Genomic DNA, 15,526 nt, shown 5'->3' on the forward strand with positions numbered 1-15,526 from the left:
CAAAATGCAGTATTTGACTGGTTAGAGAGGTGCCAACGAGATTTCGAGATGATTCAAGAAAGGGTCGCAAAAGCTGAAACATGTCATACTACGATCTAGAAAGGAAGACTGAACTAACGGTTGACACCAGTCCCGTCGGGCCATCTAGGCCCAGATAGACCAAAAGCACCCATCACAGACCCAGATTGTCACATATGCAAGCCGGAGGCTGTCGACCACTGAGCAGGCATACTCGCAGGAAGAAAAGAAGAGCCCGGCTGTGGTTTGGGCGTTTGAACACTTTCACCTCTTTCTGTATGGCACGCTGTTTTGTATAGTGACAGACCACCAAGCACTCCTGTTCTTATATGGCAACCCACAAGCCAAGATGCCACCCCACATTGTGAGGTGGGGGCTGCAACTGCAGGACTATGCGTTTGAAATTGTCAATAGACCAGGGAAGGAAGAAAATCCTGCTGACATTTTGTCACGGCATCCAAGGACAGAGTGTATCCCTGAACCATCAATGGCAGACTGGTACCTTAGGTACCTAATTCAACAAGCAGTGCCAGAAGGGATCGAGCCTGCGCAGATAGCCCAAGAAGTGGAAGCGGACCACGCCTACAAAATCACATGTGAGAGGCTTATGTAAGGTCAATGGAGAAGGGCCAAGGAATGTGGTCATTCAGCAACGGAGGAGGAAAAAGTGGAGGTGGATCGGTTGCTGCAGGTGAAAGAGGAGTTGGCGCTCTCGGAGGACCATCTCTTGCTTAAAGGTCACAAAGTAGTGATCCCGACTTATTTAAAATGGAAGGTGATCGAGCTTGCACATAAAGGCCACCGAGGCGTGGTCGTCACGAAATGCATGCTGTGCCAGAAGGTGTGGTTTCCACATCAGGACTCCATGGTGGAATAACTTCTAAGACTCTGCCCCTCTTGCTGCCTAATTACACCATTCCGAACCATTGAGAATGTCAGAACTGCCTGCAGGTATATGGAAAGCTGTGGCGGCTGACTTCTTTGGCCCAATAAAAGGGGGGGAGATACATACTAGCTGTCATGGACGAATACTCCAGGTATCCCGAAGCTAAAGTTTTTATTTTTTATTTTTTTATTAGCTATGGTCGAAAATAAATCCAACCTTTCAGCTTTACAATATTGACATGTAAATCAACAAATACACTTCATTTAAAATTCTATACAAAACATAAAATACAGTCTGCAATCTTAAAAATAATGACTTACATCACAAATTAAGATTTAACACATAATCAAATAATGTTCAACTTACTCAGAAACAATTTTGTTATATCAGAGTTTTCAAATCTTTACTATAACTTGTTAATGCAATAATTATGATTAGGAAATGTTGAGCTTCAAAGGAAAACGTTTATATTATTCCATCTCAATTCATTTAATTTCTAAAGCATTTAGATAATTTATAATTGCATATCTCAGGGATTTCTTCTGTACGTGAAAAAGTTTTAACCATAGCAAACTGTTGTCAGGCCAATATGATCTTCAAAATGAGGCTTTAAATGCAGTAATCTGTCATGCCCCCCGGATTCCTATGGCATTCTTATGCCCATGGGAGAAGCCTGTGGCGCTTGTCCTGGCGATTACATCAACGCCGGCCTCATCGCCGGTAAATACTACATCTCCCAATAGGACTTGCGCTTGGCAGGAGCCCTTGGAACGCTTTTTCCTTTGCATGCGTTCCACGCCTCCTTCTTCTCCACTTCCTATATCTAGCCACGCCCCCAGAAAGCCGGTGCTCCTAAACCGTTGTGTTACGCGAGCAGCGCTTCTCGGAAGAAGTTTTCCTATTTTCTGTGTAGTTGGTTGCTGACTTCTGCTTACCTTTTTGACCTCGTTACCTGGTTTCTGATTCTGTTTTGGCGCCCGTCTGATCTGCTCCCCCCTGCTCGACCACGGAACTCGCACCGCACTGTCTTGGGATTCCGTTTCTCATGTCTGGCTCCCGGCTCCTTCTGTGATCCCTAACTCCGTATCTCTTACCCGCTCCTGGTTACCCTCTTTTCAAACGAAGAAGAAAATACCCTGCATTCAGGTGTTTGAGAAAGCAAACACCACATTTTTTTTTCCCTTCCTGAAACCTGTTTTTCTGCACTTGGAAGAACAGTGCGGACTTCTTACACCTGGTGACATTGTAGCGTGGCCTTGTTTTGGATTTTGGGACGCTCTGCTGTTTGCATTACTTTCTTTTGGATTTTGGGACGCTCTGCTGTTTGCATCACCTTCTTTTGGATTTTGAGACGCTCTGCTGTTTGCATCACCTTCTTTTGGATTTTGCAACGCTCTGCTGTTTGCATCACTTTCTTTTGGATTTTGGGACGCTCTGCTGTTTGCATCACTTTCCTTTGGATTTTGGGACATCAGCAACACTAACCTTGGCACTCTCTGTAAGTCGCCGCCTGACCCTCGCCCATATCTGGTGTTGTGTTTATCACAAGTAGGTATTCTGCAGGAAAAAGGAATACACAGGTAAGCTTGTGGGTCTCAGAGGGTGTAGAGGGGTTGGTTCTTGCCATCAACGAATGGTATGTAATATTTGCCTTGTTTGTTTCTTCCCTCTAGCTCCACTGTGCATTCCGCCTTTTTGCCTGAGCCCTTTGCCTGACAGGTTTTATTACCCTGCAAGCTGTGCTCTCAGGAAGGAAGTCTGAATTACTTCAGTGGCATCCAGTCCAACTGGTCTTCCAGACTTACGGTGGAACATACGGAGTACGACATAATCTTAATTGCAATAGCTCTTTACATTCCACCATTAAATGTTTCAACGTTTCTGGTGTCTCCTGACAGAAACAATTATTTATTTCCTCTAGTGGTATTTTTTTATATTTACATAGTATTTCATTAGTTGGCCATCTGTTTAGCCTATAACACAAACAATCTGCACAATTGCTGGCATTTGGAGACTGAATTAGATAAGATTCAGTGAGGCCCTGCATTTGTAGGGCATATGGATGTTCCACAAATTTATTCTGTTCCATACAATTCTCCCGTGTACATATCCAATCATATCTCCAAAGTAATGCTTTGGCTTTGTTTGGATTTTTGATTAATAGTTCTACTGATATGCTTGCTCCGCGCAGATTTTTTTGCCTGTTATTACGCCATTTTCTTGCAAACTGTTCTTCTGAATTCATCAGATGAGTCAAGATTATCTTCAATAGGCCATTGTTACTTTCCATCATTATGCATTTTCTGTACAACATGCAAATTCTCCATTTGTACATAGCGTAGAGGGATGTCAAACCTAATTCATGCCTGATAATACAAATTGATTCAGACAGGGGTAGCATGAGTGCCTTTTTCCAGTGCATGCTCTCAATACTAGCCCAATAGGCATATGATTGACATTTTCTTGTTTCGGCTCCATATAGAATGGTGGGTACACGTTTTTGCTTGTAATAAACCAACAATGGTGTAATGGAGAATTTACAAAACTTGGATCTTATAATTGTCATCTGGAATATTGCTATTTGTTGCTTGCTTCTGATGTGATTAACTGCTAGTAAATCTCTTGGATGGTTGCTAACACAGGTGCCTAAGTAGATATAGGATTTGACAGAGGCTAATTCTGTGTTTTGTATCTGCCACTTATAGTGCATTTGTTTCTTTGACACATTGACAAGTTGCATCACTTATGTTTTTGCCAGATTACTCTTTATGTAGTTCTTCAAGGCATATTTATCCAGGGCTTCTAATAAGTTCTTTAGTCCACATGGAGTGTTAGAGATGAGAATCATATCATCAGCATATAGTAGCCAATTGATTGGGATCCCTTGTAATTTAGGGGCATCTCACACTACATGTTTTGACCAGGTACCTACATCAGATATATAAAAATTAAATAATGCTGATGCCAGAAGACAGCCTTGTTTCAAACCCCTGGCAGTTTGAATAGGATCTGATAATAAACTATCATTTCTTAATCTTATTTGAACACTGGTGGCTGTGTGAAATTCTACAATCCATTTCATAATGCGCCATGCGCAGTTGTTAGCCAGCATTTTTTTATAAAGCAACTCCCTGGGCACAAGATCAAACGCCGATCTAAAATCGACAAAGGCCACATATAAGGCTTGTTTACGCTGTTTTTCTTGGTATATAATCGAGTTTAGTGTAATTCGATTGATAGCTGTTCCTAAACCCTATATGAACCCTGTTTGAAATGGGTCTCTCTGAAGTTTTTCATTTAACCATTTATTAAATTTGTCCAAGATAAGACGTGTGAATATTTTGCCTGGGCAATCGAGAAGGGCTATTGGCCTATATGCCCTAGGATCAGTACGATTGGCTTTTTTAAATATGTGCAATATGATTGATTTTTTCCAAGACAGGGGTATTTGCCCTGTTATCATGATGTGTGTATAAATCTTATGCAGGATCTGGGCCCATATTTCTGGATTTTCCTTCAATGTTATGTTGTGTAGCCCATCAGGTCCTGAGGCTTGCGGTCTACTCAATTTAGAAATGCAATATTTTATATCTGCCAAGTCAAATTCAAGTATATAATTTTGTTTGATGGACTCCAGATTCAGTTGTTCTTCTGGATAAGGCGACTGATATATAGTTGTATAATACAGTTCCCACTTGTGTTCAGGAATAGGATTTATTTGCATAACTAGCTGGTTTTGTCGTACTTTGCAATTAAGTATGGCCCAGATACCACCTGAAGATTTGAATACTATTTGTTTCATCATGGCCTCCCCGTCACTTTGATATTGCTTCACACGTCTTCCTCTTAGCCAAGCCCTATAACTGGCTTTTAACTTCTTAGTTTGTATTAATTTGGACTCTAGATCATGATACTGTAATTGCTGTATGTCTTTTCTCAAAGCCTTCTTTTTTTCTTTTACTTGCCAATCAAATGTATGAAGGTGGCCATTCCTGTGAGATGGAGTCTGTTTCCTCGGTTGTTTAAAGAATTGCATTGCTTGCACATAACAAGCTTGAGCCCCTTCCTCAATGTATCGGTAATTGTGAGTTAATATTTGACAATATTTAGCAAGCTTTTCTTTGGACCATGACATTTGATTGCCTGCATTATTTAATATCAAGCTTGCTGTGTTATGATTTATCACTGGCTCGCATTCTAGCTTTGCGCTCTGCCAAGTCATACATAATTGGTGGTGATCACTTGAAGTGGATGGTTTATCCTCCAGGAGATCACTCTATTCATAAAAGATAGATCAGAATATATATAATCTAGGGTAGCCTGCTGTGACTCTCTCTGCCATGTGACTCTATGCTCTCCATGTGCTTGTACCGAATTATTTAACATGACGAAATTTCCGTCAGTCATGATATTTAACCATCTTTGGTCTTCCAGTGTCTTCACTGTATTACTTGGTGCAAGTAAATGAGGATTTAGATCACCCATGACAAGAGTGTGCATTAAAGTTAGATCTAGCAGCATGGTATCCAATATATCTCTCAATTGCTGAAAAAAGCTCTCTACAGATAGATGTTTCCTACCCCAATATATATTTACTATAGCAATAATGAGATCTCCTCTTTGAATTTTCGTAGCTTGAAAGAAAGGGGAGCAAGTATTATATGTGGAAGTTTTAAAATATGTGTCTTTCTTGAAAGCCATAAGTAGGCCAGCCATTGGTCTCCCCTGTTTTGCCTGTATTGCCGGAACCAAATGTATGTTATACATGTCCCATATTGGAGTGACAAGGAGCCATGTCTCTTGGAACACGATTATATCAAATTCAAAAAGAGTGTCACTACTAGCATTAATAAAATGATTGTGACCTCTTGTGTTCCAAGAGACAAGGCTTATTATGTCACAGTTTGCCACTTGTTATGATTTCGTTGTATAGTCCTGTGTTTGCCAATGCACTCTTGTGTGGTTTTGATTAGATTTGAGTTGATCACCTCTACCTTGTCCATATATCCGGAGATGAGATATTATCTGTCTATCGGGGTTTGAAACGCCCTCCTGTGTCAATATAAATCCCATGTTATATAACGCAGTATGAGCTTGCCACAATGTATTAGCTACTATGCCCGATTGGATGTATAATCTGACTGTATCAGGATTTTTATTATTTATCAACTCAACCAGACCAATATCTGCTGACGTTATGGCTTCTAACGCCCGCACTTCCGCACAGATATTGAGAATGCTACTGCGATTCAAATCAAAAGTTTCATGAGGATAAGGTCTGCATTTGATGACCAGCCGATGGTAGTTTTTATATTGCACCCATTTTTTATCAAATGGTAACACCTGTGTTCTGTCGTCGTTATTATATGATGTGGTGTTGTCTTTAATAGGAGCACCGCACCTATCATTAACTTCTCGAACTTGACCATCGCTAGTCCCTCCTGACACTGTCCCAGGCCCTTGTAATAGCATATTCATATGAGGCAACGCTGAAACTGCTGATGACATATTGTCCATTATACTTTGTACATTACTTTCTATCTGGTGTTCATTTTGATTAGCCAATTTATATTTTGCTACCGAATGTCTAAGTTCTTCACGTAATTCCTGTATGGATGTAAATATAGGTGTCAGGTTTTCAGGTTGATCAACTTGGGGCAAATGAGACACTGAGACACCTGTGGCAGGATTACGGAAGAAAACATTGACATTTGCACAGGTAGAGCATGGTTATTAGGAACCTCCAAAAAAACACTTTGAGGATAATTTACTAAAGATATTAGGTCATCAAGCGGTTTGTAATTATTTATTTTCATTTTTGGCAAGGTTTAATTCCCCTGTGCATTCTGTAGATTTCACTTTGGATTTGACAGGTACCAGCCTTACAGATTTCCTCGGTTTTAATAACGTTTTCCTCTTATTTTCTGTTATTCTGGAATGTGTAGGTTTGTTGTTTGTCATTATCTTGGGGCCCGACTGTATTACATTATCTTTGATTTGAGCCGAAAATATATTGTATGTGTTGTTAACATCGGGACCCACATTTTCTCCGATCTTAATTTGTGACTCACATGATGTAGCTGTCGAAGCAACGTTTAAATCATTGATCTCATTCGACATTAAAGTGTTGTAGTCGGGTACACCATTGCCGCCCACATTCGGGACTACATTGGGGGTATTAAGTGCATATTGTTGTGGTCTATTACTAATATCACTTACTTTTGGAGGTGAGTCGCCCTGAACTTGTCCTGTGATAATTTTTTTGTTATCAACATCTGGCATACTAGCCTTCTGTTCTGCAAGACAACTTTAATTAACTCCAAGATTTCAGTATCTGATTTGTTCACAACTGGTGTGCTATTGTTGTTTTTAAGCTCTGTCATCATTCTGGTGAGTGCGCCAATTTTCCTATTAACCTTCTCGTCCATTGATTCAGACAATTTTGCTATTGAAAATAGTGCTGTGTTCATAGCGCATAGAATATTATTAAGCGCTGCTGCCTCTGGAAATGAGAAAAGGTCATACTCATTATTGATCATATCCTGTTGTATAAAGAAAGGTGGAGCCTTGCCTGGTGAATTAAACTCTCAGTGTCTTGGCGTTGCGCAACAAATGATATTGATTTATTAGGACTCTCAGAAAAAATGTGATCGAATAAAATAGGAGAATGAGACAGGTTTGTCCTTTTATCTTTTTGTGTGGTTAGATTTACAGATGTACAATGTGCACTTGCATCACGCTCATCGTGTATTTGGATCAGGTCGCCGGTGTTAGAACATATGTACTTAAAATCTTGTGAAGCACAATCATCAGTAGTACTACTGTTCATAAAGCACATAGTTTCTTCATTAATTTCCCCTGCTAAAGTTAAGGTCTCATAGGCTCGTCTTAATTCCTGTTGGGCTTCAACTGAACAAAGGGCTGGCGTTACTGGTGCGAAAATACACACTATAGGGGCCCCCTCGCCAGAGGGACAAATGTCGCCAGTGTTACATGCAATAACTAATGTCAAGTCAGTTACTTCTTCAGAGAGTTGTATGTTATTATTCTTAATCAGGGAGACTGCTGGTGCCTGATTTGACTCCCTAGAGGTAGCAACTTCCTCACATGGTATGGCGACTTGAGTTACCCCAACCTCATCCGAAATGGCGACCACCTCTGTTACACGTGGGTTAGACATTTCTGTTTTGTTACTTGTATCGGTTACGCATAAAGCCTTTTGCTTTATCGAGTGGATAATAGGTGCGTATGTCTGTAGTTAGGGACATAGACCGCTTTATCTTATTTAGCTTCTTTTCTCTGATTATGCTCTCAATACTGTTTTTTGACTGATAGACTCGATGTTTTGAAAGGTATCCCTGCCAGAAGTCGGCATACCAGTTTTTAAAGTATAAAAGCAGTTTGACATGTTAGACTTATATAAAACACACACTCACAAGCAATTAATATCAGGCTAGCACTTGCATTAATAGCACTTAAGAAGGTAAAACATGTATTATACCTGTTGTGTATATAGTGTAAATACTTTACAAGACTTACCACTCAGGCGAAAAGTATTTTGACAATAGTGCGTCCCCCCGCCCTCCGCTATCACGATAGACAGCGAGACAGCAAACACACTTTGGCAAACTCACTTTTGCAAACGCGTGCACGCATTGGGCCGGTCAACCAAGCCATATGCAAAAAGAAAAAAAACAGTAAAATCATAATCAAAGCTGTTCCGTGGTTGCTATGTTTGAGTAGCAAGTACTTCGCCTACCCAATTAGGCCAATCCGCTTCTGTCAAAGGGGCGTGACAATACTCGTGGCACGTCGCTCACAGTCGATCGCGCTTGCTTCGTAAATTAAAGGCAGCTGCTCAATGACTCCTGCAGCAAGACAGCAAACACACTTTGGCAAACTCTCCTTTGCAAACGTGCGTGCATTCGTGCGTGTCCAATGTTTTTGAAGAGAGTCTCCCACAGTGGGCGGGTCAACCAAGCCAATTAGGCCAATCCGCTTCCGTCAAAGGGGCGTGACAATACTCATGGCACGTCGCTCACAGTTGATCACACTTGCTTCGTAAGTTAAAGGCAGCTGCTCAATGGACTCCTGCAGCGAGACAGCAAACACACTTTGGCAAACTCACTTTTGCTCAAGTAATATCCTCGACTGCAGCCCACCACGTAATACCAGTCCTGGATCGTATCTTCACGGCATACGGGGTCAATCGGACAGTGAAGACAGACAATGGCCCTCTGCTCAATAGACACAGTTTTTCAAAGTTCAGTGTATACATGCGGTTCCACCACCACAGGATCTCCCCATTGTGGCCTCACGACAATGGCATGATTGAACTGTTCATGTCCAACTTGAAAAGAGCATTGCAGGTAGCCAGGCTCACAGGTCAGCCATATGAACAAGTACTCCACCAACTGCTGTGGGACTACCGACGTACACCCCACAGCTCCACGGGTAGACTCCTGTGGAAGTTATGTTCGGAAGAGACATCCGGACGAGACTTCCACAAGCCAACCTGCTTGAAGACCGACCGACTATAGACACTGAAATGAGAGAATGTGATATAGCTGCTAAAAATCACATGAAAGCATATGCTGACGAGTGACGGAAGGCACAAGACCCTCACCTAGAGGTAGGAGATGTCATTGCTGTATAACAACCTAAAACTCACAAACATAAAGCAATGTTTCATGAGGAAACCCTAATCGTTATGGAGAATAAAGGCTCCATGGTCACAGCCCAAGGAGACAATGGTACAACCACCCGAAATTCTTCTAATTTCAAGAAAATTCCCCTGTTTGGAGCCCGGAGCCCAAGTGACAGAGTAGAGATACCCATTGACTACCTCTCGGACGATCCCTATCAAGGTGACCATGAGGATTCCTCAGCATCTGGTCAAAAGGACTATGTCGAAGGTTTTGGTGCCAGCGGTTCTAGTGAATGTTTCAGCTCTCGACCCCAGAGGGCCAGGAATAAGCCTTGCCACCTCATTGAGGAGATAGCTTAGAAAAACATGTTCCTGTATGGTTTATCACCCCGTTGGATGACTGTTTACATTGCGTGGGGATGTCTCGTTGACACTGTTGTTCCGGGTCAAGAGAGGCATGAGGTTGACACTGTTGTTCCGGGTCAAGAGAGGCATGAGGCAGGGAGGGAAATGGCGTGGGAGGGCGGGGGACCTGCAGTTGGAGCCGGATGTTAGAAATAAAGAAGACGTGTGTTTGAGAGCTCCGGTGTCCATGTTATTATTCATGCAGTGAAAAGCTTGCACAAGGGTATGCACCCCGGCCACTACAATGTCCAGCGCCTTTCATGAATACCAAATTAAAATGAATGTGAAATTCTTTTATGCGCATAAACGATATGCTTCATTTAACAATATGGTTTGATTAGTTCAAATAAGTAGCCATGCAAGCTGTAATGATAATGTTGACTTAATACATGTATGCATTTTTCAAAAACGGATGAAAAGTTCAATCTTGCAATCATTGGATTTTGATTATTGTTTTTCTACCATTCACAGATATCATTGAGAATGGAAACTGGGGTTGTTGGTCGAGCTGGTCCTCGTGCACCGGCGCAAGGCAGACGAGAAGCAGGAAGTGCAATAACCCTGCCCCACAGAGCGGCGGCCAGCAATGTGTGGGGCCGGACAATGAGACAAATGCATGTTAGCCTGAGAAACAATGTGCAGGAACCACACCTGAGACACAGGACCCTTTCCAAATGAGGAGTTATGCTCAAATCATGTTATTTAAAATGCATTCACGAACAATGCTACTTTTTAAAAATAATCATAACACAAGTTAATGATGACAAAACCTGTTCAAGTATGTTGAGACATTCATCCACATTTTCTGTACGATAAGCAGATGTTCTGGAGTGAGGCCTTTATGAGTTTATACGAACTCTTTTTGAAGTACCAAAAAGTTGACATTGCACATATTGTTTATATGTAGTTTAGTGAATAAAGCAAGGATACATGCTAGCAGTAGTGAAAACCAGATTGTGGTGTATTATTTGAGAGCTGATTGTATTCACGAATGCAAACTATGTTGCTTTTCTCAAGTCAATTGTGCCCCCAGTGTCTTTGATTCCTTGGATGGTCGTGAACATGGAGTGCTGCAAATACATTCCTGATTTACTATGAAGCGCAAGGTGTGCTTTTAGGGGCAGCCATACAGGTTTATTTATTTATTTATTTAATTTATTTATAAAGCGCAGCCAGGCCCGGGGGCATAAGGGCGCGTAATTTAGATCTGGTTACAGTTACAATTAAACAGTCAACAAAGGTTACGTTACAGTTGGAGATAGGTGCAAACATAGTATTGCAAGTGCGTAAATATACATTAAATTACAAGGTGTGTCAGCGAAAGTCAAGAGGTTAGGCTGTAATAGAGTCTAAATTATGAAGCCAGGACTTAGTGTTGTGTTTAAACAGGTTGAACGAGGATTCTGCTCGCAAGGATGCAGGGATAGTGTTCCATAATTTGGAGGCTTGTACAGGGAAGCTAGCTCCACCCGAGTTATGAAGTTTGAATCTTGGTATGGTCATGGTGTTAGTTTGTGCCGCTCTGAGTGGTCTTAAGGAGGTGTGGGGTGTAAGTTGGTGCGCAAGGTTGGCCCTGGCTTTGTGAATAAGGGCCAGCGTTTTAAGGGATATTCTGTGTTCGACAGGGAGCCAGCGTAGTTTACGTCTGGTCTCAGATATATGTGCCTTTTTGGGAGTGTTGAGGGCAGCCCTGATGGCATTGTTTTGGACAACTTGCAATTTGTTGATATTTTTGTGACTAGTGCCCAAGTAAAGAGCGTTACAGTAGTCTATTTTGGATAGGACTAATGCTCGGGCAAGAGTAATGCAATTGGGTGCGGAGATGAAAGGTCTACATGCAGTGATCAACTTGCAGGTGTATGCAGCTGATGATGCTACTGCATTGGTTTGTTTGGAGAAGGATAAGGTGGCATCGATGTAGATACCAAGGGTTTTAGTGTTATTTGACACTGGGATAAGATTGCCATCAATGGTAAAGGCTTTGAATGAAGGGTTAAGAATTTTGAGTTTAGCATGAGTGCCCAGGATGATCAACTCGGTTTTTTCGTCATTGAGACACAGTCCATGGTGTGCCATCCATGCTTGTATTACAGAGTAGATTTCATTAAGGGTGGTGCTGTCAGTTTCATAATCACCCGTGATGGGAATGAGTATCTGGGTGTCATCAGCGTAATTGGTATACGTGACACGCAGATAATCAAGGATATCGAACAGGGGTTTTGTGAATACGTTATAAAGTGTCGGGGACACGCAAGAGCCTTGCGGGACTCCACAGGGTACAGGTGAAGGTTCGGCAGAATCCGTTGGAGAGAAGACCCTCATGGTTCTGTTCGTCAGGAAGGAACTAACCCAAGCCGTGGCTGCATCTGAAAAGTGTGCTGCAGATTTCAAGTGGTGACAGAGTGTTTGGTGATTGACCAGGTCGAAAGCAGCTGACAGGTCAAGCAGTAAGAGGAGTGCGAGTTTGCCATTGTCTTTCAGGATTTGGATCTGGGTAGTAAGGTCTATTAATGCAGTTTCCGTACCTTGTCTTGGTCGGAAGCCTGATTGCCTGAGTCCTAGGAGGTTGATTGATTCTAAGTAGGCCTGTATTTGTAAATAGGCTGCTCTGTCTAGTATTTTTAATAAGAACGGTACAGTAGTTATCGGCCTATAATTAGACCGGTTGGTTGGGTCAAGAGTAGGTTTTTTGATAAGTGGAATGACCCAGGCGTCTTTAAGATTGTCAGGTACTATTCCAGATTTGAAGGAGGCATTGATGAAGTTGGTAATGAATGGTGCCAGGTCGTGAGCTGCCGCTTCGATGATCGGGGCAGGGCAGGCATCACCTTGGCAATTTGAGGGTTTAAGTTTCCTGATGATGTTTTCTACTTCCCAGATTGAGAGGGGTGAAAAGCTAAAAGCTTTGCAGGTTGATTTGAAGGTAGATGGTTTGTTCGGTAGTTGTTTATAGTCCGGGTCAGCTAGTAGTAAGGATTTTTTAGCGTTGATTTTGGTTTGAAGGCGAGCTATTTTATCTAATAATGCTTTCTGAATATTGCTACACCATAGTGTGTCAGTAACACATTTGTCTGTGGGGGCGATGGGGGATTCTAGTTCTTTCAGAATCTTAAAGAGTTCCTTTGTGTTGGAAACGCTTGTGTAATCCTTTTATTATAGGTATCTTTTCTGGCATGAAGTATGGCTTCTTTGTAGCTAGAGGAGGCTAGGGTTAGCTCAGTTTTATTAGATGTTGTGGGGTGTTTCTTCCAATGAGCCTCAGCGGTTCTTTTAGTTTTGCGTAATTCTCTTAACTGTGGCATGAACCAGGTGTTAAGGTGTCCGCAATTTTAGAGGGGCAATGGTGTTCAGTGCTTTGAGAATAGCCTGGTTGTAGGTATCCACTAAGACTGTGGGGTCGGTGTCTGAGTCAATATTATTCAGGATAGGGAGTAGTATAGGTATGAGATTGTCCGGAGTGATATCTTTCTTGTTTCTCGTGCAAGTGGCAGGGGCGATGTTGGGCACCGGGAGGGGTGTGTTGGCTTTGATAGTAAAGGTTAATTTATGATGATCCGACCAGATGCAAGGGTCATTGGATAGGAGGTCAATGGAGCAGTTGAGGTGGGAGAGCCAGTCTAGTGTTCTGCCTTTGATATGAGTAGGTTCATGGATAATGTGTGTGTGGCCCAGTTCAGATAAGGTGTTGGCTAGGTCATGGGCGTTAGAGTCCTTAGGGTCGTTGAAACCTAGATTAAAGTCCCCAAGTAAGATGGTTTGGGAATTAGGTTTGGTATTTATGGTTATAAGTGATGCAATGTCCTCTATAAAAGAGGAGATGGGTCCTGGGGGGCGGTAAATAAGGTGCACAGTTGCCGTGTGGTTAGGTGAAAGAGGTAATTTAATTGATAGGGATTTAGCAGAAGGGATTTGGGCGTCTTGGAAGACTTTAATGTCGAAGGTATTTCTGAATATGAGGGCGAGTCCGCCTCCCTTCGTTTGAGTGGTGTTTCTACCAGATCTAATGATAGCATAATCCTTAGGTATGGCGAGGGCCAGAGATGGGCCGGATGCAGCATTGAGCCAAGTTTCTGTGACTGCAAGGAGATCAAGATTTTCATAAGTTATAAAGTCAGCGATGTCGAGAGCATGGGCAGGAAGAGACCTAGCATTCACCAAAGCTGCTTTAATTAATATGTCTTTTTTGGGAGATTTTTCAGATGGTATCGGTCGACTATGCCGAAGGCTGTGAGCTAGATTGTCTGAGTCAATGGAGGAATTGCCAAGGTTATGGTCAGTATGCAAGTGTTTCATGCTACGGGCTCTTAGTCTAGAGTTTCTGGATAAGATGCTAGGGTGGTGAGAGTAAGGAGAAATGGGTGGGCCAGTTCTAGAATTCAATCTAGCGTTTCTATTCGAAAGGCTGGGGTGGTGAGAGCATGGGTAAGTAGGTAGTCTAGTTCTAGAATTCAGTCTAGTGTTTCTGGTGGCAATGGAGCAAGGTTGGTTAGGTGTCGGTCTAGTAGCAAAGTGGCGTATCCAGGTTGCAGGATCATCCAGGTATGGATTTGCGGGTGTCATGGTGCTGGGCAACGATGAACTAGTGGATGTGTCTTGATTAAAGTGTGGGTTGGGTTGACTAGACCAGTGTCTACTGTAGGTATGCAGTAGGTGGATGAGAGTCGATAGGTACCAATACATGATGTGGGTGGCGTCGCTAGTACACAAGGTAGCAGATGCGGTCTGTTAGCGACCAGAAGCACAACACTGATCAATTCAATGTGGTCAAAGGGTAACCATGAGGCACAACATAACAATTAATGGGGTCTGTAGGCGACCATAAGGCACAACACAAGAATCAATGTGGTCTGTAGGCGACCATATGGCACAACACAGCAATTAATGGGGTCTGTAGACGACCATAAGGCACAACATAATAATCAATGTGGTCTGTAGGCGACCATATGGCACAACACAGCAATTAATGGGGTCTGTAGACAACCATAAGGCACAACATAATAATCAATGTGGTCTGTAGGCGACCATAAGGCACAACACAATAATCAATATGGTCTGTAGGCGACCATAAGGCACAACACGACAATCAATGTGGTCTGTAGGCAACCATAAGGCACAAATGTAATGGGACATCAATAAACGCATGAATCAGGGGTACCTAGATTCGAATTTAGCAGGAGGAGCCAAAAAGGCACTAACTTAAAATGCAGAGGGACATCAGTAAACGCATGAATCAGGGGTACCTAGATTCGAATTTAGCAGGAGGAGCCAAAAAGGCACTAACTTAAAATGTAAAGGAACACAAGCGCAAAATGTATGAACAGAGAACACAGCAATGTAGTTTTGCCAAAGGGTGAGAGGGCATAGTAAGCACTGTAGGAATGCTCAACAGTGTGTGGAAAACATAGGGCTGACTAGGGTGGTGCACTGTTGTGGAAATTTAAGCGCCCTTAGCGTCCAGTGCAGTGACTACAGCGCAAGGCAGGTGCTAGCAGAGCACTGAGGAGAGCTCTTTAATAGGATAGGGTGCAAGGGGACAGGTAGTATGGCCTAAGGCAAATATAACTCACAGC

At 42.4% G+C, this 15,526-nt stretch overlaps 1 protein-coding gene across 1 annotated transcript in view; it reads left to right on the top strand.

The window, feature by feature from the left end:
* Positions 1-10,899, top strand: part of C8B (complement C8 beta chain) — a 457,407-nt gene extending 446,508 nt beyond the window's left edge. The window contains exon 12 of the mRNA XM_069642105.1: positions 10,428-10,899. Within this exon, the coding sequence (XP_069498206.1) occupies positions 10,428-10,579 (152 nt within the window). The 3' untranslated portion in view covers positions 10,580-10,899. The remainder of the gene's footprint in view (positions 1-10,427) is intronic.
* The last annotated feature ends 4,627 nt before the right edge of the window (positions 10,900-15,526 follow it).

The sequence above is a fragment of the Ambystoma mexicanum genome, chromosome 1q, assembly GCF_040938575.1.
Source record: "Ambystoma mexicanum isolate Mex_15411 chromosome 1q, UKY_AmexF1_1, whole genome shotgun sequence".
Lineage (NCBI taxonomy): Eukaryota > Metazoa > Chordata > Amphibia > Caudata > Ambystomatidae > Ambystoma > Ambystoma mexicanum.